Source organism: Pristis pectinata, chromosome 7 (genome assembly GCF_009764475.1).
Source record: "Pristis pectinata isolate sPriPec2 chromosome 7, sPriPec2.1.pri, whole genome shotgun sequence".
Taxonomy (NCBI): Eukaryota; Metazoa; Chordata; class Chondrichthyes; order Rhinopristiformes; family Pristidae; genus Pristis; species Pristis pectinata.
The window spans coordinates 54,404,102-54,428,732 of record NC_067411.1 but is presented as its reverse complement, the minus strand read 5'-3'; the positions used below and the strand labels follow the sequence as shown (position 1 = coordinate 54,428,732).

Here is a 24,631-nt window from a genome sequence, read left to right as displayed (position 1 = left end):
GCCCAAAATGATTAAAAATATGTTTTTGCATATTATTTTCCAATTGGATGCATTATCCAGCATGGAAAGCACTTCTGCTAAGATGAACAGGAAGTTTTAGAGGATGAGATAGTTTCCAAACCACAAAGGTGTTCTTACATTCTACCACAAAACATCACCATCTGAATATTTATAAACTATGGTAGGTCTTGTGAAAAGACAGTTCTTTATTTGATCTCCATTTTTCAATGTATTGTCCAATATCTTGTCAATGTATTCCCAACTCTCAGTGCCTTCTCAGTGTATGCTATCATCTTTTAATCCCTACTAATTTATCCCTCCTTCTATCAATGCTTTGATAATGTGTCTTCAATCTCCTTTCTCTTCAAGATCAAATCTGACTGTTCTTAAATTAAAATATATGGAGCTCCTTTTCCCAAGTGCGTACCATTAGTCAATGAGATGGTGAATCTGGGTCCTTGCAGGACAGGATCTCCAACCCGGAAATTCATGTGAATTTCATGTCACTCCTCTACGGTGAACTATATGCTACTTCATCAGACATTCAGTTCGCCAAGTGAATGAAAGGCAAGAGCCAACAAAATTCCTTCTGTGGAAAAATGGCCTCTGGGCTAGGCCTCCTCTGATATTATGGTCTCTTTATGGGATATTCATCTTCCCTACAGTATGGCCCGCACAAATTGTCTTCAGTCTTGGTGATCTGACATTTTTGAGATACACTCAATTCTGTCATCACCAGGATCCCAACACATGATTTGCCAAGACTTTCCATCTGTGTCCAATCTTTCTTGGGCTGTATTGCTTGTAATGTGGCTGAGTTTGGAAAATGAAAACCTTCCAATTAATTGTAGTTGTTCTGGAAAATTATGCAGCTGACTGAAAATGATAAATTAGAATTGTTCAGAAAAAGAATTTTGTATAACATCTGTGCATCTAATGCACCTAATCCAAACTCACACAGAGGCTTCTCATGTCCTCTTTATCCTTCTTCATGTTAATCTCTTCCTTGCACTTAGTACTCCCTCCCACCCACCATCTAGTGACCCAAATGACGTTTCCAAGTGAATGGAAAAGTGCATTCATTTGCATTTCTTCCAATCCAGCATATCACATTCATTGTTCACAATGTGGCCTCTACATTGGAGAACCAAACGCATATTAAGAGATTGCTTTGCAGGGCACCTGAATTCAGTCCACAGAAATGACCCTAAGCTCCCACTTTCCCGCCAGTTTAATTACTGTCCCACTTCCACTCTGATCTGTCTGGCTGGGGCCTCCTTCTCTAATACAATGAGGCACAAGGAAAGCTTGAGCAACAACACCTCACTGCAGCCTTCCAAATTCAACATCAAATTCTCTGACTGTAGTTAATTCATTCTTGCTTTCTATCAGTATTGGTACTGACCATTTCTGCCTGTCAGTCATCTGTGGTTTTCATTCAGTTATTCTCTTTCTATTAGCACAATCTGGACTGCTGGGCATATCCACAGCCCTGATATCAGCAAAAGACAAAAAAGTACAATTGACTCTAACTGCATTAACCCATTTGGTTGCACCCCATGAGAGAAATTTCCTTTGTTGTACCCTTCTCTCCCCCACTGCTTGTTTTCTTGACTTGTTTTCTCTCTGTCCCATTTCTGACCAAATGTCTCAGATCTCAAAAGTTAATTCTGTTTCTCTTTCCTCTGTTGCTGCCTGACCTGCTGAGTGCATCCAGCATTTTCTGTTTTTATCCCATGCCTCCTTATAACAGAAGAAGCAACTTCTCTCTCTCACTGGATTTTTCACTGTACTTGTGGCCTTGTGTTTCCCCACCTGCGACATGACCCTACTGCTACTGCCCTCAATCTTGGATCTTAATTTTAAACTCCTCAGGCTCACAATTTAGTTGAAACACTAATGACAAAAACAGAAATTGCTGGAAATGCTCGTCAGATGAGGCAGAATCTGTGGAGAGAAAAACAGAGTTAATGTTGCAAGACTTGATAAATAAATTTTTATACCAGATTTCCAGCATCTGCAATTTTTAATTTTTTTTTTAATCTGTGCTCTTGTACCCTGCCTTACCTGTTCACTGCTACAGGATGTCCCCCCAAAGTAATAATTCTTTTTTTCACTTCACTTCTCAACATGACCATTGTTATGGGGTTCCTATCTGATAATTCTGTCTCTGGTCTTTTCTGCCTTGTACTACTTTACTATCTTCCCCGCTGCAATGGCAATTCTTGCCACAGTCACGAATACCACAACTCCTACACAGGCCTAAGCCTCCTTATATCTGATCTCATGGCTCTAGCACACCTGTGACTTACCCTCCATGGCTGTTATCCCAGGGAAGGGCAGTCTAAAACTAGACAGCTCAGTTTTAAGGTGAGAGGAAATAAATTTAAAAGCAACCTGAGGGGCAAGTTCTTCACACAGAGGGTGATGGGTAGATACACTAAGCTCCCAGTGTTTAAATGGCATTTGGACAGGTAACTTTGGCTGCTACTGAACATGTTTTTACATTTAGTGCAACACACTGAGTTCTGTATTTTCTTCGTCCAACTCACTTTTGCACTAACCCTGCACTAATTTTGTATCCTGTATATACCGTTTTGCACTATTTGTACTTGCACAATTTTTTTGTCTGTGTTTATTGTATGTACTCTGTTCTACATATGTCCTCTGTTGTGTGAGTCTGGGGGAAACGACATTTCATTCCTCCATACGTTTTATAGTATATGGGTGAATGACAATAAAGTATAACTTGAACTTGGATATGGGTCTAATGCAGGTAAATGGGATTAGCATATCTCGGTTGGCATGAAGGAATATGACTCTATGATCTAATGATCTAATTGGGCCAAAGGGCCTGTTTCTGTGCTCCCCAGCTCTGTATCTCAATGTGGCTTGATATAAAATTATGACTGTTATGTCCCTCTGAAACACCTTACGTTATAGGCACATTAATGAAAGCTGCTGTTTTTGGAGAACACAAGGTTTAGAGAAGATTGAATTACGTAGGATTTCAATAGGGTGAATTGGGAAAAATTATTTCATCTAGGTTTGGAGTCAATCACAAAGGTATCATCAGTTTAAAATTCTCATCATTTGAAGTTAGAGTTAGGGTTTTACACAGTTACTGAACCATAAAATGGTTTGCTATATGGAGCTTGGTCATAAATAATTACATCTACTGGGGGAAAGCTTCATAAATATTTGAAGCAATAGAATTGGAGGGAGAGCATGGAGCTGTAGGGTTGTTTTTCTGTTAGTCTAGGAAAAAGCTTAAGAAAAATGGATGAGTAGTCTTCCTGTGTTGTAACTCGCTACACTTTTAGAAAAGATTTAGAGAAAACATTGCATCCACTGAGCCAGCTAACACCTAATGCAAATTTGTGGAGTCATATTTATAATATCATGGGTAACTGGCAAACTATGGAGGCAATGCGGGAACAAACAGATGTGGTATCTGAAAATACCAAATCCTTTACTTTCAAAAAAAATACCGCCAGTCTTAATAGATCTGTAAAAGATTTCTGATTGGAAGTTAAATACTATGTAGCATCCTAGAAATGACAAATAAGTTGCAAAATAATCATGCAACTTGCTGCAGCAACTATGTAAGTCCATAATTTTGGATATTTTTACCCCAATTCAGAAGTTTTGAAGATATTGCATCACAGTATAGATACCTACTATATTCATTAGGGTCAACAAGTAGTTCTGGACATGTTCTTTCCCATGGAACCGCACTACAGAGTCATCCACTCCCAAAAGCACCTCAATGTTGTAGTCATCATCTTTTGCATGTCTCCGTTGCCTCAAGGTTTCATCCAATCGTTTGCCAATCTTGTCATACATATGGTCCAGGTCACCAAGCCCATCAAACTCAGATCCTGTCAACAAACATGATCAGTGTTTAGCACAAACTGAATCTGAGTGGATTCTTACAGCATGTAACTATTTAATCAAACGTTTGCAGCTTTCTTCTAAATAAAATATTGGAAGTATGTATTACATCTGTGAAATCACCACCCAGCAGAAAAGATTTAATTTGGCCAGCACACAAATAATTAGGTTAAAGTTCTATTCCAACTATGATGGCACGTCTCATTAACTACATGATGCACTGAAGCAATCTGCCAAGATGTCTTCGACAGAATCTCATAAATTTATGACAGTCAATGCCCAGAAATTCAAGGACAGTAATTGAGTAGGAAGACCATCAAATTGCTCTCCTAGTCAGAATGTTGTCACCTGGCGTGAAAATCTAAAAGCTCCCAACTCAACAGCACTGTAATGCATGAGGGATAACCACTGTCAGAGAGCGTCTAAGGATGGGCAATAAAAGCTTTTCAGCATATCTTGAAAATGACACTTTTTAATGTAGTCCCTTGCCAGCTTGGATGTACTTTATAATTCTATTGGGAGTGCATTTCCTAGTCATCAATAGTTACAAATTATAATCTTGATGAATGAAGTTATTTAATTGTGCTCATATGGAACGTCCTACGAGATTTCTGCAAAATGCAAACTGTTATAGTTGTCTACTTTCAAGACCACATCATCCATACAGTTGTATTAAAAGCGGTGCCAATAGTGAGTTCTTGGTCTGTAATCTGGGACATTTCTATTCTGATAGAGCCTAGATAGACACATGAATCTGCAGGAAACAGAGGGATATGCAGGAGAGAATTAGTTTAGTTTGGCACGGACATTGTGAGCTGAGGAACCTGTTCTTGTGCTGTACTGTTTTATGTTCTAGGTAACCTTTTGATACAACATTCTGTCACCCTCTCTAAATTTTTGTCCTAAAGATCTGGGCGCAAATTTTATTGCCTTTTTTTTTACAGCACACCTGACAACATGTTTTCTGGAGATTCATATGAACTGCAGACACCTCTTCCCCTCCATGTTGGTTTTCTAGGATTAGTCTATGGTCCTCTCGTTACTCATTGAGTTTAACTCAATTATGTTTGTGGTTATCTGATAGATAGTTGAGCTTTTCTATATTTTATAACAAAGAGTAACATTCCACATGCAGCATCTTGACACTACAGAATTTCGTTTCTAACAATGAAAAAAAATCATAGTAACCCCCTTTGCTTTCTCTCCATTGAGTCCCTTTAGTATAGAGAGCGCAAAACAGAGCTGGAGACTGGGGTAAAAATTTGGTTCTGTTCACATGCACTAAATGCATGTCGGGATGTTGTACTTCACTGCCAAAATTCAGCTCATTCGACTTCCTAACAACCTCTGATCTCCCCTCAATACCCTACCCCAGTTTCCTGGCATGGAAATTCTACTCTCTGAGCATCTGATTATTCCCATTCCTGGCCCTTAAGCTCCCCCTCCACCCAATTTTTGGATCCTGACTCCACAATCATTCCACATAATAAAATGCACATTAACTGCTTACTTCCAACCTGCCCTCAAATTTACTTTGTCCATCTCCAACATCTCTCTCCCCTTTCTGGATCTCTCCGTCTCCATCTCCGGAGTCAGGTCAACCACAGACAGCTTTTACAAACCCACTGACTCCCACAGTTACCTTGACTACACCTCTTCCCACCCTGTCACTTGAAAGGATGCCTTCCCCTTTCTCTCAGTTCCGCCACCTCCACTGCATCTGTTCCCATGATGAGGCTTTCTATTGCAAGATATCAGAGATGTCCTCTTTTTTCAGTAAACAGGGTTTCCCTTCCACCATCATCAATGCAGCCCTCACCCACATCTCCTCCATTTCCCATACATCTGCCCTCACCCCATCACCCGGCCCCCCCCCCCCCCCCCCCCCACCGATATAACAGGGACAGGGTTCCCCTTGTCCTCACCTACCAACCCACGAGCCTCTGCATCCAACATATCATTCTCCATTACTTCTGCCACCTCCAACGGGATCCCACCACCAGGCACATCTTTCCCCACCCCCCAACTCCGCAGGGATTGCTCTCTCTGTGACTCCTGTTAAGTTGGTGCAACATTCTCAACACACATCATTGCAAGGTCTGCCTTCCATTAGGTTGTACACAAAGAAGAATATCCAAAAAACTGTCTCAAACTCCAGGAAAACAATGAGAAACCAAGAAAAATAGTGTTCTAAGTGTGGCAGCCTTATGCCCTGGTAACACATTCCAAACTTGTATCCTAATTTGGGAATTACTTCTTTGATGCTTCACTGAAAACAATGAGATTTCCCCCATTCCAATTTCAGAATCATTTTCTCAAATGTCAGTAGTATTAAAGCAGGAAGCTCAAATTATCTGCTAGGTCAAATGTATCCTCCACAATAACTGCATCAAAGACTGAGCTAATAATCACCATGTGCTGAGGATTTAAATGATACAACTTTTAACAAATATACTTTATATGCATTTAAAGAGAAAGCAACCACCCACCATGACCTTGCTGGCAGGTGGAATCAAAGAATCATAGAATCATAGAAAGTATACCACAATGTTGTGCCGACCTTTAAACCTCGCCTAAAAACTATCTAACCCCTTCCCCCCACATATCCCTTTATTTTAAATTCCTCCATAAGCTTATCTAGCAATCTCTTGAATTTGACCAATGTACCTGCCTCCACCACCGCCCCAGGCAGTGCATTCCATGCCCCAACCACTCTCTGGGTAAAAAACCTCCCTCTGATATCTCCCTTGAACTTCCCACCCATTACTTTAAAGCCATGCCCTCTTGTATTGAGCATTGGTGCCCTGGGAAAGAGGCGCTGGCTGTCGATTAATATTTTGTATACCTCTATCATGTCTCCCCTCATTCTCCTTCTCTTCAAAGAGTAAAGCCCTAGCTCCCTTAGTCTCTCCTCATAATCCATACTCTCCAATCCAGACAGCATCCTAGTAAATCTCCTCTGCACCCCTTCCAACACCTCCACATCCTTCCTATAATGAGGCGACCAGAACTGGACACAGTACTCTAAGTGTGGTCTAACCAGAGTTTTGTAGAGCTGCATCATTACCTCGCGGCTCTTAAATTCAATCCCACGATTTATGAATGCTAACATCCCATAAGCTTTCTGAACTACCCTATCCACCTGTGAGGCAACTTTCAGGGATCTATGGATATAAACCCCCAGATCCCTCTGCTCCTCCACACTACCCAGAATCCTGCCATTAACTTTGTACTCCACCTTGGAGTTTGTCCTTCCAAAGTGTACCACCTCACACTTCTCCGTATTGAACTCCATCTGCCACTTGTCAGCCCATCTCTGCAATCAATGTCCCTCTGCAACCTTTGACAATCCTCCACACTATCCACAACACTACCAACCTTTGTGTCATCTGCAAACTTGCCAAACCACCTTCTACCCCCTCATCCAGGTCATTAATAAAGATCCTGAAAAGCAGAGGTCTCAGAACCGATCCTTCTTGGACACCGCTAGTCACAGACCTCCAATCTGAATGCACTCCCTCCACCACAACCCTCTAAGAACTGCTTCTCAGTTCATTTACTATTTGAGTGATTTTCATGAATAAATCCTATGACTTCAGCACATTATCGAAATCGTTAACCTGATCTCCTTTCAAAATAGCTTATCTCATTTTTCGGTCAAAGCACGTCGTTAAAAATCATAAGTCTTTCATGAAAGAAGGAAAATCTAGTGGAGAATATCATCTGCATACTAACAGAACAACAGTTTGTAATCAGTCACAGCAGCAACAAAGGAAGGCACTTCATGGAGGTACAAGAGTTTGCAAATGCTGGAATCTGGACCAATAAACAATCTGCTGGAGGAAAGGGACTGTCAATGTTTTGGGTCAAAACCCTGCATCACGACTGTCAAAAAGGCATTTTACAGAACTGAATACAGAAATAGCGGGGATATACTTGACCATGTATCCAGAGACTTATCTTTTGACTTGGTGATTACCAAATGGCTGAATCTTCAATATATATTCAGCAGCCTTACTGCCGGTTTCAAGTAATGGGTTCCTTTTTGTATGGAAGTTAGGATTCAATTATCTAAATAGGAACCCATTGACCAGAAATGATCAGAGACTCCACAGTGCATAGTCCAGCCAGCACTACAAACATCCCCGGGTACCCTCCCAGTGTGACAAAATTACCAAGCCTCTGGGTCATCTCAAAATAGGACTCATGTCTGCATCACAAATGCAGGCTTGCATTAAGGCCTCAAACTCCAGTTATCTAGGCCACAAATTCCACACTGAACACGTATCAACTGAAACCTGCAGCCGGAAAGTTCTTGGTGTCAGCTCCAAGGAAATGTTCCCAAGTTGGGAAAAAAGTCAAGTAGTTGATCCAATAAGAGTGAATAAAGTTAAGAGTTGAATTGTTTTTGAGTGCCCCTCTGAGCCAGGGATCTTGGTCCCCTAAAACTAATTGAGACTGCTACTGGTTGCTGCCCTGGCTCTATCTTGCACTCAATCCAGCACTTTGTATACATGTTGCAAATCCCATAGTTTGTCTACCAAATCTAAGGGTGTGTCAGCTTAAAATTACTGGGGCCATCCCTGCTGGAACAAATGAGGTTGGTTCTCTTGGCTCAATATTGAATTATTGACAAACAGATGTTTCCAATTTCATCACCACTGCCAGTGATTCCAAAAAACAGTGCGACAGAAACGAACTCAGAAGAAGCCTCACCACTGATGTTCTTTGCCAATCTTTTGGATTTACAGGGGATGCTTAAGATGCAGCATGTTTCCTTTCCATCACTATGGAGACAACCCTAAATAATAGCGTCACGCAGAATCAGAAGGAAATAAAAGTGGAAAAGTCCAGTCACACATCATACTTCACTCTGATCTTGGTGGAGAAGTTTCCTTTCCACTCCACCCTTCATACATAGCAATATACAAAGTCTGGAAGAGTGGACCTTTAGTCACAGTAAAGTAGATTCAACCCTTTGCCCAAAGCCTGGCATTTATAAAGTATATGTATAAGGGAAAACAGCTTCAAGTGGAATAATTGAGTTAAAATCCTTTTTAATAATTGGAGTGAAAAACAACAAATACTAGATATTTAAAGGAAAAACAAAAAGTGCTGGAGCCCTCAGAGATGATTCTCTGAGGCAGAGCAGTGGGACGGGCACAGGGTCAATAATTCAGGTCAAGGAACCTCTATCAGAATTGCAAAAAATAAGAAAACCAGTGTATAACTTTGCACAGAGGGGAAGGGAAGGAGTGAAAAGAGAGAATGTCTGTGATATGGTGCACAGTAAAAATGTAGCCAATGAAAGAAGAGGTATTGTTCCTCAAGCATTGGATTTGGAGGTCACGATCTGATCTCCTCTACACTGGCAAAATCAAATGCAAATTGGGTAAATGCTTTGTAGAATACCTCTGTTTAGTCCACAAGGATGATTCTAAGCTAATGGTCACGTGTCTCCATAATTTTCTGCTCCACCCCAGCTCTGACCACTGTACCTTCAGCTTTCTACATTGCTCCAACAATGCCCAATTTAAACTCAAGGGACAGCACCTTATCTTCCATCTAGCTATGTTGTAGCCTTCAGCACTTACTATACCAATTTCAGGTAACCACGCCTTTCCTTCTCCATGGATGTAGCAGTATCTCTGTTTCAATTTGTTCCTTTTCCATCTCAAACGACCATTTTTTTGAAGTAATTGTTAACTTGAAACTTTGCCTTGCACTTTATCATGGACCCTCTCACTATTCTCTCCACCCTCCCCCTTTCTACAACTTAAAATTCACCTGTTTCTCACTTCTCTCATCCTGATGGAGGGTCCTTGACCCAGAACATTGACTGTGTTTCTCTCCCCTTTGATGCAGCTTGAACTGCCGAGTGCTACCAGCATTTTCTGTTTTTCATTCTTTTTTAATTAAGTTCCATTTCAAAATTACCTTTCTTTTTACAATATTTTTATTAATTCCGTAAAGAAAATACAGAGCACATAAATCAAAAAGGTAAAAATACTACTAAGTACATTGTGTTAAATCATACTTGAAATCACAATACACTATATTAAAAATCACACATAAAGAAATATAGAACTATACAGCACAATACAGGCCCTTCGACCCACCATGATGTGCCGACCTTTAAACCACGCCTAAGACTATCTAACCCCTTCCTCCCACATATACCCCTATTTTAAATTCCTCCATATGCTTATCTAACAATCTCTTGAATTTGACCAATGTACCTGCCTCCACCACTACCCCAGGCAGTGCATTCCATGCACCAACCACTCTGGGTAAAAAACCTCCCTCTGATATCTCCCTTGAACTTCCCACCCATTACCTTAAAGCCATGTCCTCTTGTATTGAGCATTGGTGCCCTGGGAAAGAGGCGCTGGCTGTCTACTCTATCTATTCCTCTTAATATTTTGTATACCTCTATCATGTCTCCCCTCATCCTCCTTCTCTCCAAAGAGTAAAGCCCTAGCTCCCTTAGTCTCTCCTCATAATCCATACTCTCCAAACCAGGCAACATCCTGGTAAATCTCCTCTGCACCTTTTCTAATGCTTCCACATCCTTCCCATAATGAGGCGACCAGACTGGACACAATACTCCAAGTGTGGTCTAACCAGAGATTTGTACAGCTGCGTCATTACCTCGTGGCTATTAAACTCGATCCCACGATCCCAAGCTAACATCCCATAATTTTTCTTAACTAACCTATCCACCTGTGAGGCAACTTTCAGTAATCTGTGGATATGAACCCCCAGATCCCTCTGTTACTCCACACTACCCAGAATCCTGACATTAACCTTGTACTCCACCTTGGAGTTCATCCTTCCAAAGTGTACCACCTCACACTTCTCCGGATTGAACTCCATCTACCACTTCTCAGCCTAGCTCTGCATCCTGTCAATATCCATAGAACCATGCAGCACAAAACAGGCCCTTCGGCCCACCATATCCCTCTGCAATCCTTGACAGTCCTCCACAATATCCACTACACCACCGACCTTTGTGTCGTCTGCAAACTTGCTAACCCACCCTTCTACTCCCTCATCCAAGTCATTAATACATATTATGAAAAGTAGAGGTCCCAGAACTGATCCTTGGGGGACACCGCTAGTCACAGCCCTCCAATCTGAATGCACTCCCTCCAGCACAACACTCTGCTTTCTACAGGCAAACCAATTTTGAATCCACACGGCCAAGCATCCCTGGATCCCATGCCCTCTGACCTTCTGAAGAAGCCTACCATGTGGAACCTTGTCAAACGCCTTACTAAAATCCATGTAGACCACATCCACTGCACTACCTTCATCAATCTGCCTGGTCACCTCCTCAAAGAATCCTATCAGGCTTGTGAGACATGATCTTCCCTTCACAAAGACATGCTGGCTGTCCCTAATCAGTCCATGATTCTCTAAATGCTCATTGATCCTATCTCTAAGAATCTTTTCGAACAGCTTGCCCACCAGAGACGTAAGGTTCACTGGTCTATAATTCCCTGGACTACCCTTACCACCTTTTTTGAATAAGGGGACAACATTTGACACCCTCTAATCCTCCGGTACCATTCCCGTGGACAACAAGGACTCAAAGATCCTAGCCAACAGTTCAGCAATCTCCTCCCTCACCTCACGAAGCAGCCTGGGGAATATTCCATCAGGCCCCGGGGACTTATCTGTCCTAATATTTTCTAACAGCTCCAACACATCCTCTCTCTTGATATCTACATACCCTGGAACATTAAGCTTACCAACACTGTCCTCAATGTCATCAAGGACACTCTCCTTGGTGAATACTGAAGAGAAGTATTCATTGAGAACCTCACCACTTCCACAGCTTCCAGGCACATCTTCCCACTTTTGTCTTTAATCGGTCCTACCTTTACTCTCGCCATCCTTCTGCTCTTCACATAAGTGAAAAAAGCCTTGAGATTTTCCTTAACCCTACTCACCAAGGCCTTTTCATGTCCCTTTCTTGCTCTCCTCAGCCCCTTCTTTAAGATCCTTCCTTACTACCCTATATTCCTCATGAGCCCTATCTGCTCCTTGCTGCCTACACCGTATGTATGCTGCCTTCTTCCTCCTAACTAGTTGTTTCACCTTCATCCTGCCATTCTTTCTCTGCCTCACCACGACAAATTTATCCCTAACATCCTGCAAGAGATCCCTGATAAACGACCACATCTCCATAGTACATTTCCCTTCACAAATGTCATCCCAATTGACTCTTGCAAGTTTTAGCCTCATAGCTTCATAATTTGCCCTTCCCCAATTAAATATCTTCCTGTCCTCTCTGCTCCTATCCTTGTCCATGACAATGCTAAAGGTTAGGGAGCAGTGGTCACTGTCCCCCAAATGCTCACCCACCAAGAGGTCTCTCACCTGACCCGGTTCATTACCTAATACTAGATCTAATATGGCATTCCCTCTAGTTGGCCTGTCAACATACTGTGACAGGAATCTGTCCTGGTCACACTTAACAAACTCTGCCCCATCTAAACCATCGGTACTAAGCATGTGCCAATCAATATTTGGGAAGTTGAAGTCTCCCATGATAACAACCCTGTTATTCTTGTACCTTTCCAAAATCTTCCTCCCAATCTGCTCCTCAGTATCCCTGCTGCTACTTGGGGGCCTATAGAATACTCCCAGTAGAGCAACTGCTCCTTTCTTGTTCCTAACTTTCACCCATATTGACTCTAGAGAGGATCCTTCTACATTATCCACTCTTTCTGCAGCTGTAATAGTATCCCTGACCAGTAACGCCACCCCTCCTCCTCTTCTCCCCCTCCTCCCTATCCCTTTTAAAACACTGAAATCCAGGAATATTCAATATCCATTCCTGCCCTGGTGACAGGCAAGTCTCTGCAAGAGCCACAATATTGTAGTCCCATGTACTTATCCAAACTCTCAGTTCATTGCCCTTATTCCTGATACTTCTTGCATTTAAGTAAATGCACTTTAGCCTATCCACCTTTCTACTTTTATACCCTATACTCTGCTTCTCCTTCCTCAAGGCCTCCCTACATGTTAGATCTGACTTTTTCCCATGCACTTCTTCCTCTGACCTACCTCTCTAGTTCCTATGCCCCTCATAAATTCAAAAAAGGTCCCCACAGTGTTTGAAAGTCTAAGTTAGATTCAGAAATTGAACAGTGGATCTTCTCTAAATTTAGGTATGACATAATATCCCATAACCATTGAGCATGAGTAGGTGGAGTGACTTCCTTCCATTTAAGCAACGCGGCGCTCCTGGCTATAAGAGAAATAAAAGCCAGAATGTGTAAATCAGAAGCCTTCAAAGTTATATCTTTTTCTCCAACAATCCCAAATAATGCAGACAAAGGATTAAGTTTAATATTTATTTTAAAGAGCACAGAAAAAGTTTGAAACACCCTTGTCCAATATTTTTTAAGACTCTGACATGTCCAAAACATGTGAATTAAAGATACCTCTCCATTATTGCATTGATCACAATAAGGAGATACATCCAAATAAAAATGGGATAGCTTGTCTTTAGACAAGTGAGCTCTGTGGACCACTTTAAATTGAAGGAGGGAGTGATGTGTGCATAACAATGAAGTACTGACCAATTTAAAAATTTCATCCCAAGTGTCCTCAGAAATTGAAATCTGCAAGTCTTGTTCCCATGCATTTTCAGTTTTATCTAAAGGAGCCTTACTCATTCCTAATAACCTGTCATAAATATTAGATATTGAGCCATCATAAAAAGGCTTCAAATTAAAAATTACATCTAGTAAGTTCTTATCAGGACATTGGAAAAGAGTGTAATTCAGATCAGAGAAAGACTCTAATTTGTAAATATTGGAAGAAATGAGTTTTGGGTAAACTATATTTGGTTGACAATTGTTCAAATGAATGAAGATTTCCTCCAACAAAGAGATCCTGAAAACACGTAATCCCCGATTTGTCCCACTCTTTAAAAACTACATCAGTCATAGAAGGTTTAAAAAAAAATTCGAAAAAATGGGACTAGACAAAGAAAATCTCAATAAGCCAAAATATTTTCTAAATTGTAATCAAATCCTCAAAGCATGTTTAACTACTAGATTATCAGTTAGTTTAGTTAATGATAAAGGAAGTGAAGAGCCAAGCAAAGAAATAATGGAAATTTTTTTCACAGAGTTAGCTTCCAAAGAAACCCATACTGGACAATCCTCATGATTAATGTAGTGCAACCAAAACATAAGATTTCGTATATTGACTGCCCAGTAATAAAACCTAAAATTAGGTAAGGTTAAACCTCCGTTCCTTTTAACCTTCTGAAGGTGAACTTTATTTAATCTAGGATGTTTTGTTTTCCATATGTAAGAAGATATAATTGAATCAAGAGAATCAGAAAAGGACTTAGGAATAAAAACAGGTAAAGCCTGAACTAGGTATATAAATTTAGGTAGATTATTCATTTTAATAGAATTAACTCGGCCAATCAATGATATAGAGAGAGGTGACCAACTTGATAAAACCATTTTCCCATAATACAGTAAGGTAAGAAAATTTTCTTCAAATAAATGTTTATAATTTTTAGTAATTTTTACACCTAAATAGGTAAAATGATTTCTTACAATTTGAAAAGGAAGGTTAGTATCAAATGATATCAGATTATTCAAAGGAAAAAGTTCACTCTTATGTAAATTCAATTTGTATCCTGAAAACTGACTAAAAAAGGAAAGGAGAGAAAGCATAGGAGGTAACGAGGTCTCAACATTAGAAATAAAAAGTAATAAATTATCAGCGTATAACGAGACTTTATGTGTAATACCTCTTCTAGAGATACCAACGATATCTCTAAATTCTTGAAAAGAAATGGCCAAGGGTTCTAAAGCCAAATCAAAGAACAAGGGCTCAAAGGGCATCCCTGTCTGGTTCCACGTTGAAGTTTAAAAGATTTCAAGATTTTAAAAGTATTTTCAGACCTTATTTCACCATGCAGTTTGCTTTTGAAACCAGATGAAACCCAATGGACAAATAGAAAATGTCTGAAAAGTAGGAGGTAAAAATCGGTGTATGGTGAGACATTGGTATGTCTACCCCACCAAAACCATGTTTACAATGTCTGCTGGTTAATAAAACACAGATTAAGGCATGGACTAATTTGGAAAAAAATTAGGAATTCATCTCAGATCTAAATTTTCAATAGCAATGACCCACAAGATATCATTATTGACATACTTGATAGGTAACCAAGAAGAGCGATGAAGGCAGGATGGTAGACATTTGTTAAATGGACTTTAGTAAGGCATATGATAAGGTTCCTTGTGAGTCCAGAAGATTAAGGCTCATGGGATCCATGGTGAGCTTACGAACTGGATCCAAAATTGGCTTGGTGATAGGAGGCAGAGAGTGGTGGTGGAAGGATGCTTTTCTGATTGGAAGTCTGTGTCTCGTGGTGTACAGCAGGGATTGGAGCTGGGGCACTTGTTATTCTTGAAATACATTTACAACTTGGATGTGAATGTAGGAGGTATGATTAGTAAGTTGGTGGATGACACAAAAGTGTTCTGGTGTTGTGGATAGCAAGGAGAGTTAGCTCAGAATACAGCTAGATAGAGATCAGATGGAAAACTGGGTGGAATGTTGGCAGATGGAATTTAATCTCGACAAGCGCAAGGTAATGCACTTTGGGAAGTCAAAGGGTAGGACATATAATGATGGGGAAGGTATAGGGATGAATCATAGAATCGTAGAAAAGTACAATGTAGAAACAGGTCTTTTCAGCCCACCTTGTCTATGCCAACCATGATGCATCTCTACGCTAATCCTTTTTGCCCATATTAGACCCATATCCACCTACACTTGTCCTATCCATGCTGTGGAAAGCAAGGGAAGAGATTTCTGGGGTCCTGTATCTTCATTAGTCACGGAAGACTGGAGGATGGCTAATGTGCCTTTATTTAAGAAGAGCTGCAAGGATAAGCCAGGGAATTACAGGCCAGTGAGCCTTACATCAGTGGTGGGAAAGTTACTGGCAGGGATTCTGAGGGATAGGATTTGTTTGCATTTGGAAAGGCAAGGATTGATGAGGGATAGCCACCAGGGCTTTGTCATGGGAGATCATGTATCAAAAATTTGATTGGGTTTCTTGAAGAGGCGACCAAAAGGATTGAGGAGGGCAGGACAGTGGACATTGTCTATCTGGATATCAGCAAGGCCTTTGACAAAGTGTCACATGGTAAGCTGGTCCAGAAGATTTGAACACTTGCGTTCCAGGGTGAGATAGCAAATTCGATACAAAATTAGCTTGATGGTAGGAGTCAGGGGGTGGTAGTCAAGGGTCACTTTTCAGATTGGAGACAGGTAACCAGAAGTGTGAGTAGGAATCAGTACTGTGTCCTTTGTTGTTCATCATATATGTATGTTAATGATTTGGAAGAGAATGTAGGTGGCATTTGGTATCATCCGCAAATAAGTCTGAGGTGTTCCTCATCTGTCTGTGCATGCTGCAGCCTTCAAAACTCAATATTGATTCACTAATTTCAGATGATTTTGTTTTTATTCTATTTGCATCAGAACTGGACCATTCAGCTGTGTACATAGCACAGGACAGGCCCTTCGGCCCATGATGTTGTGCCAAACTGATTAAACTGATGACTCCTAATTAACCTAATTCCTCTTACCACACATTGACCATATCCCTCCCTTCTCTGCATATTCATGTGCCTACCTAAGAGCCTCTTAAACACTCCGATGCTACCTGCCTCTTCCACCACCCCTGGCAGTGCATTCCAGGCCCCCACCACTCTGTGTAAAAAACTTGCCTCACACATCTCCTTTGTACTTTCCCCCTCTCACCTTTAATACATGCCCTCCAGTACTAGACATTTCAATCCTGGGAAAAAGATACTGGCTGTCTACTCTACCTAGGCCTCACATAATTTCATGAACTTCTATTAAATCTCCCCTCAGCCTCCGCCACTCTAGAGAAAACAGTCCCAGCTTATCCAACCTCTCCTCATAACACACGTCCTCCAAACCAGGCAGCATCCTGGTAAACCTCCTCTGCACCTTCTCCAAAGCCTCCAAATTCTTCCCACAATGAGGCAATCAGAATTGAACACAATACTCCAAATGTGGCCTAACCAGTGTTTTATAAAGCTGTAGCATAATTTCCTAGCTATTGAACTCATTGCCTCAACTAATGAAGGCAAGCATGCCATACGCCTTCTTCGGCACCCTATCGCCTTGTGCGGCCATTTTATAATTTAATTTATAATTTTATTTACAGCGTGGTAACACGCCCTTCCAGCCCAATGAGTCCACGCTGCCCATTTTAAACCCCAAATTAACCTACCTGTACGTCTTTAGAATGTGGGAGGAAACTGGAGCACCCAGCGGAAACCCACGCAGACACAGGAGAACGCACAAACTCCTTACAGACAGCGACGGGAATCAAATACCGATCGCTGGCGCTGTAATAGCATCGCGCTAACCACTACGCTACCTGCCTTTCAGGGAGCTATGGACTTGGACCATAAGATCCCTCTTTAAATCAACACTATTATGGGTCTTACCAATAACTGTGTGCTTTTCCTTTACAGTTGATCTCCCAAAGTGCAACCCCTCACACTTGTCCAGAGTAAACTTCATGCTCCCACTTCTCCACCCATATCTGCAACTAATCTATAACCTGCTGTATCCTTTGGCAATCTTTTATGCAATCCACAATGCCATCAATCTTTGTCCCATCTACAAACTTATTCACCTACATGACCACATCATTCAACAGAGGTCCCACTGCAGGTCCCTGTGGAACACTACTACTCACAGACCACCATCCAGAATAAGTTCCATGCACCACTACCCTCTGCGTTCTATGGGCTTGCCAATTTTGAATCCAATCAGTTCAGTTACCATGGATCCCATGCATCCTGATTTTCTGGATGACCTTGTTGAATGCCTTACTAAAATCCTGATTTTCTGGATGACCTTGTTGAATGCCTTACTAAAATCCACGTAGACAATATCCATAGCGCTACCTCATCAATCACCTTCATCACCTCCTCAAAAACCTCAATCAAATTAGTCAGACATGACCTGCCCTGCACAAAGCCATGTGACTGTCCCTAATTAGACCATGCTTCTCCAAATGCTCCTAAATCCTATCCCTAAGCATCCTCTCCATTAGTTTCCCTACCACTGATGTGAGACTCATCAGTCTGTAATTTCCAGGATTAACCCCTATTTCCTTTTTTGAATAACAGAACAACATTAGCGACCTGCCAGTCTTCTGGGACCACGCCTGTGCCTGGAGAGGTCATGAAAATCTTGGTCAAAGCCCCAGCAATCTCATCTCTTGCCTCCCTCAATAACACAGAGTATATGCCATTAGGCCCTGGGGACTTATCTGCCTTAATGTTTTTCAAGAGAATTTCAAGTGTATTACTCAGTTTATCTCTCTCCACACAGTGACTGACCTGCTGGGCATTTCCAGCCTTCTCATTCAGATTTCAAATTTCTGCAATAGCTATGACCTACATTTTACAGCTTTGAGGTTTCCTTTTGTTTGTTTTCTCTAAATGCCTCCATTACTCTATCAAACAAACAGCACCATAAACAACAGGATCACCTCAGCAACTCTGGACTTACCTTATCAGAGGGAGTCCTTCTGACCTATCAATCCCTTCCCCACCCTCTCTGCAACTTAAAACTGACTTGATTTCTCTCGTTCCCAATTCTGATGAAGGGTTTTGATCTTGACTGTTAACATTGTTCTTTTCCCCCAGAGATACTACCTAACTTGCAAGTTCTTCTAACACTTTCTGTTTTTATTTCAGAAGAATTTCAGGTTCCATCTTAAGGTCCATGTTATCACTTGTGAACAGGCTATCTGGGGAAGTACCAGCAACACCTCAGAGAAGTGCAGACAAGGCCCAGTCTTCCATTAGATCAACAAGTCTGCCACACAGGGATGAATGGATTCCATTCATCCATACAACCCCTCAAATTCAAACTGTTACTTGCTTCCCAAGAACAATCCCAAATTCATCAGATTGATTCTTTGGCTAGGATGGCTTATCCTATAAATAGAGATTAACCAAATTGGGCTCTACACTCTAGAGCATGGAAGATTGAGAGATGATCTCAGTGAAACACAAAGAATTCCCACCAGCTTTGACAGCATAGATGCAGTGATGATGCTTCCCCTGACTAGGGTGTCTAAAACCAAGGGTCATGGTCTCAAAATAAGAGATCAGCCAGTCAGTACTAAGATGAAAAGAAATTTAATTAAGTGGATCCCTGCCTAAGAGGGCCATGGATGCTCAGCTACTGAGTACATTTAAGATAGAGATAAGTGATTTTGGATATTAAAGGAATTGAGGGATTATTGGGTTGTAGTATCATAGATTCATAGTCATAGAGTCATACGGCACAGATACAGGCCCTTTGGCCCAGCTCGTCCATGCCAACGAAGATGTCCATCTAAGCTGGTCCCATTTGCCCACGTTTGACCCATTTTCTCTAAACCTTTCCTATCCACATACCTGTCCAAATGTCTTTGAAATGTTGTTATTGTATCTGCCTCAACCACTTCCTCTGGCAGCTCGTTCTACATACGCACCACCTTCTGTATGAAAAAGTTGCCCTTCAGGTTCCTATTAAGTCTTTCCACTCTCACCTTAAACTTATGCCTTCAAGTTCTTAATTCTTCAACCCTGGAAAAAAGACTGTGTGCTATCTATGCTCCTTGTGATTTTATATACCTCTATAAAGTCACGCCTCAGCCTCCCACACTCCAAAACAAGAAAGTGGGGCTGAGGTAAAAGAACAGCTATGATTTATTAAATGGCACAGCTTGGCCTAGTTCACTTTTTTTTATGTTCTTATGCCACCAGTTGGTTACCAAATACCTGATAATTCCAGGTCTGAGCCACTGCTAGAAATACAGTTGTGGGCTTCTCACAAATGAAATAGCAAGAATCAGTCACCTTAACATACATGAGCACTTTAGAACCAGCTTCCTGCCTGTAAAAGGTTCATTTTCATTTCCCTACTTGGGAAAAGCTCCTATGCATTCCTATGCAGCAATGTGGATGTGTAGGGATCCACAATGATTAAGAAAGACTGTTCCATTACGGCTAATGCTGAGCATGCTAATGGTATTGTGATTTTCCCACTATACACAGAATAAAAGAGCAAAGTGTCAAAGCATAAAACAAAAACAATCATTTACCTAAATTTTTAAGGGGATTTCTTTTCCTTAATCAATTATTTGGATTAAGGCTCTGCCAGCCCTAAGTTTGAGGATATTGACATTTAAGCTGCCAGTTGCTATACTGAAACAAGCTGACCATACACCATTTCCTCACATCCAAGACAGTTTCTAGAAAACTCTGCTGACTGCATAGACCATCAAGGAGGCCTATTAGAAATTACTGGCACTGTGTACTTCACATAATTCACAGAGAGAATAGTAATTAAACCCAATTATTACTGCAGTACTCATCTCTTCAGATATCTGGGCTTAATTCAACTTAACAAGGTGTACGCTTATTGAACTGCCAAAAATTAATCAGAACTCTTAGTGTTTAATTATCAGTGCTTTTGTACTTGACTTCAGTGGGAATGAGAAATAGTTCACCGTATTTTCTGATAAATGTATGTGATGTAATTAATGGGGATAGTACTGGTGCTAATGCAAGGCCATCACTTGCAATGATTACAGCTCATCATGTGGCATTAAATTACCTGATAGATCTGTGCTTGGGAAAGATTTTTTATTTTTGGTCGAAACAATATCAAGTGGTTATCATGGCACAGTTGATGTTGATTTAATACAGACAGAAGAGAGAAATATTAAGAGATAAGATGAAATTTAAACATTTGCTGAAGAAAATCTAAGTGCTTAGCTAGCAAGTGTCAAAGTAAATAAATATTTCCTTGTGTCTTACCTATATGGATTTACCTGTGAAATCAGCTGCATTGGGTGAGCTAAGTGTTGGTTACAATGTAAAAATCTATCCATTCATTGATCTGATTGCACTGGGTCAGAGTTTGCCGGATCTGATCCTCTGCCCTTGCTAGACTTAGCTGCACTAACCTTTTGTGACTGCACAACTCCTAATGTCCTCAAGGCCTCAGCTCCACAACAGGCCCACAAGGAGTGAGTGCCATGACTGGTGACCAGGACTTTTGGCAATACATCCAGAGGCCTGGTCTCCAGCATCACCCTGATGGGCATAATGTCTTGGGCTTTGAAACCATATTAAACTACAGTAACTTAATTAAGAGACATACACAAGAAAAAGAAAAGTAAATAAAGATTCTTGCATAAATTTATCTTTTTCTTATGGTCAGGCCATTCGAATAAATGGCTATGGCTGTGTACAGTTGAAGATCTAGACAAGATGCATCCGGTTCCTTTGCTCAGTAAATTATGGAATGCCCCGGACTCAATAGTGAGCCGTGGGAACAGCAAGATGTCAATTGTCCATTTCCCTCCACATGCCCGACCTGCTGTGTTCCTCCAGTGTTCACAACCAACAGATCAGTTCAAAGCTCTGCAGTTCTGCCACATCCATTCATGAACAATGGTGGAAAATTCAACAGTGAATGGGAGGTACTGGCTGCATCAACATCCTGATCGGCAACAAAGGTGAAGAAGTCTAGTCTATCAATCTACGGATAAGAACACTAAATACAGCAAAGGCTATATGTTCTTGATGTGGTGCTGAAACTTGAGCTTATAGTCAGGCTATTCCAGTGCAGTTACACAGTCAAAGTCAAAGTCGAGTTTATTGTCACAGGTGCAATTATGTACTTAATTGCAGCAGCATCACAGGCACAGCATTAAATAAGCAGCATTCACAAGAAAAACAGAGATTAAACATAAATTATACACAATTTTTACAAGAAAGAACATAATTAGAACAAGACAAAACAACATAGTCCACTGTAGTGCGAAGTGATCAAAGTGGTCATAGTGTTGCTATACTGAGATAGTGATTAGGGTTGTGCAGGTTGGTTCAACAACTGAATGACTGAAGGGAAAAAGCTGTTCTCTAACCTGGTGGTATGGGACTTCAGGCTTCTGTACCTCCTGCCTGATGGTAGCTGCAAGAAGATGGCATGGCCTGGATAGTGGGGATCTTTGATGATAGATGTTGCCTTCTTTAGGCAGCACCTCATGTAGATACCACCGATGGTAGGGAGGGATGTGCCCATGATGTATTGAGCTAAGTCCACTACTCCCTACAGCTTCTTACATTCCTGCAGTTTGAATTGCCATACCAGACCACAATGCAACCAGTCAGGATACTTTCAATAGCACATCTATAGAAGTTTACTCGATGACATGCTGAACCTCCTTAACCTCCTAAGAAAGTAAAGATGCTGGTGTGCCTTCTTTGTGATTGGATCTATGTGCCAGCCCTAAATGCCACAGATCTCTCCACTGCTGATCCCCCAATGAGGACTGGTGCATGTTTACCCTCCTTCCCCTTCCTGAAATCAACCATCAGTTCTTTAGTTTTACTGACGTTGAGCAAGAGGTTGTTGTTGCAGCAGCACTCAACCAGATGTCCTATCTTGTTCCTGTACACTGACTCATCACTGCCTGTGATGCATCCAAAACAATGATGCCTTTGGGAAATTTGTATATGGCATTGGAGTTGTGCTTAGCCACATAGTCATGGGTGAACAGGAAGAGCAGGGGGCTAAGCACACATTCTTGACGTGAACTTGTGTTGATGGTCAGCAAGTAGGAGATGTTATTACCAATCCTCACTGATTGAGGTCTGCTGATGAGGAAGTTGAGGTTCCATTTGCAGAGGGAGGTACAAAGGCTCAGCTCTTGATGATAAATTTGGATGGGATGATTGTGTTGAACACTGAGCTGTTAATTGATGAACAGCAGCCTGACGTATATGTTCCTGTTGTGCAGGTGGTCCAGAGCAAAGTGAAGCACCAGGGAAATCACATCTGCTGTTGACATGTTTTGGTGGTAGTAAAATTGAAGCGGATCCAAGTCACCTCTGAGGCAGGAGTTCACTTGCACCATAACCAACCTCTTGAAGCTCTTTACTACGGTTGATTTAAGCGCTACCAGACGGTAATCATTGAGACAGGTCACCATGCTCTTCTTGGGCACCTTTACAACAGATACCTTTTTGAAGCAGACCACAGAAGTGAGAGGGTGAACATATCCATAAATACTCCAGCCAGTTGGTCAGCACAGATCTTTAGTACTCAGCCAGGTACACTGTCTGAACCAGCTGCCTTTCATGGGTTTACTCTTTTGATGGATGCCCAGAAGTCGCCCTCAAAGACTGAGGTGACAGGGTCATCCAGAGATGTGGGGGCTCGTGAGGGTGTGTCACAGTTCTTCGTATCAAAGCATACATAAAAGGCATTGAGCTATTCCAGACGTAAAGGGTCATTGCTAACCGATCTTGCCTTGCAGGAAGTAATATTGTACAAGCCCTGCCACAGCTGTCGAGCATCCATCTGTGATTTTAGTTCAGTCTGAAATTGCCTCTTTGCACTTGCAATGGCCTTTTGGAGTTTGTACCTGGACATCTTATATGACTATGGGTCACCAGCCCTAAATGCCACAGATCTAGCCCTCAGCAGATTGTGAATCTCCTGGTTCATCCAAGGTTTCTGGATGGGGAAGACTCAGAAGTTCTTGTGCGTAGATACTCATCCACACATGTCCTTATGAAGTTGGTAATGACTGTGGCATATTCAGTTAGGTCCACTGACCAATTCTTCCTTGAACATGGTCCGGTTCACCAACTCAAAGCAATCCCACATTTGCTCCTCCACTTCTGCCGTCCAGCTCTCCTTAGTCCTCTTCACCAGTGCCGTGCTCTTCAATCTCTGTCTACACACGAGCAGAAGCACAGTCAGGTGGACAGATTTACCATAGCACAGGTGAGGGATGGAGCAGTAGGTGTTCTTGATGGTGGTAGAGCAGTGGCATAGGTATAACAAAAAAAGATATTGAACTGACTCTGGAAAATTCCCAGGAATACCAAGCAAATCCGGCCAACTGCACACCAAAATGGCACTTTCAGTCATCAGCCAGGTGTCAATGACAATGCTGTCAAGCTGCACTAACTCATTGATAACCTGATTAGACCAACAGAATAGGAGAGAAATCTGTCCTCAGACTGATAGTGTTACAAAGCATGATAGTGCAGTATTTGTGCAGTCCTGTTATGAAATTCCATTCCATTGAGTCAATTGAGGCCAAATTTCTGAAATGGAGTACAACCAGCCAAAAATACTATGTCACATTTTCAGTACAACGTTCCGAATGTTTAGAATTCTAGAGGTGAAGGGAAACTAACTGCCATGGATATCAAGGTAGCATTTGCATCAGTGCAACATCAAGCGCCAGTGTGGGAATCAGGGTTTAAGCTGGATGGAGTCAAACCAGTACAAGTGAAGATGGTTATACTCTTTGGGGATCAATCATCTTAGCCACAGAATATCATTGTATGATTGTCTTATGATTTGGCTTAAGCCACTACTTTGATGAAGACCATAAGACGTAGGAGCAGAATTAAGCCATTCGGCCCATTGAGTCTGCTCCACCATTCGATCATGGCTAATTTATTTTTCCCTCTCAACCCCATTCTCCTGCCTTCTCCCCATGACCTTTGACGCCCTTACTAATCAAGAACCTATCAACCCCTACTTTAAATAAACCCAATGACTTGGCCTCCACAGCCGTCTGTGGCAATGAATTCCACATATTCACCACCCTCTG

At 41.5% G+C, this 24,631-nt stretch overlaps 1 protein-coding gene across 1 annotated transcript in view; it reads right to left on the bottom strand.

The window, feature by feature from the left end:
• Positions 1–24,631, bottom strand: part of LOC127572394 (A disintegrin and metalloproteinase with thrombospondin motifs 3-like) — a 299,522-nt gene that overhangs the window by 120,145 nt on the left and 154,746 nt on the right. The window contains 1 exon segment of the mRNA XM_052019585.1: positions 3,682–3,881. Within this exon segment, the coding sequence (XP_051875545.1) occupies positions 3,682–3,881 (200 nt within the window).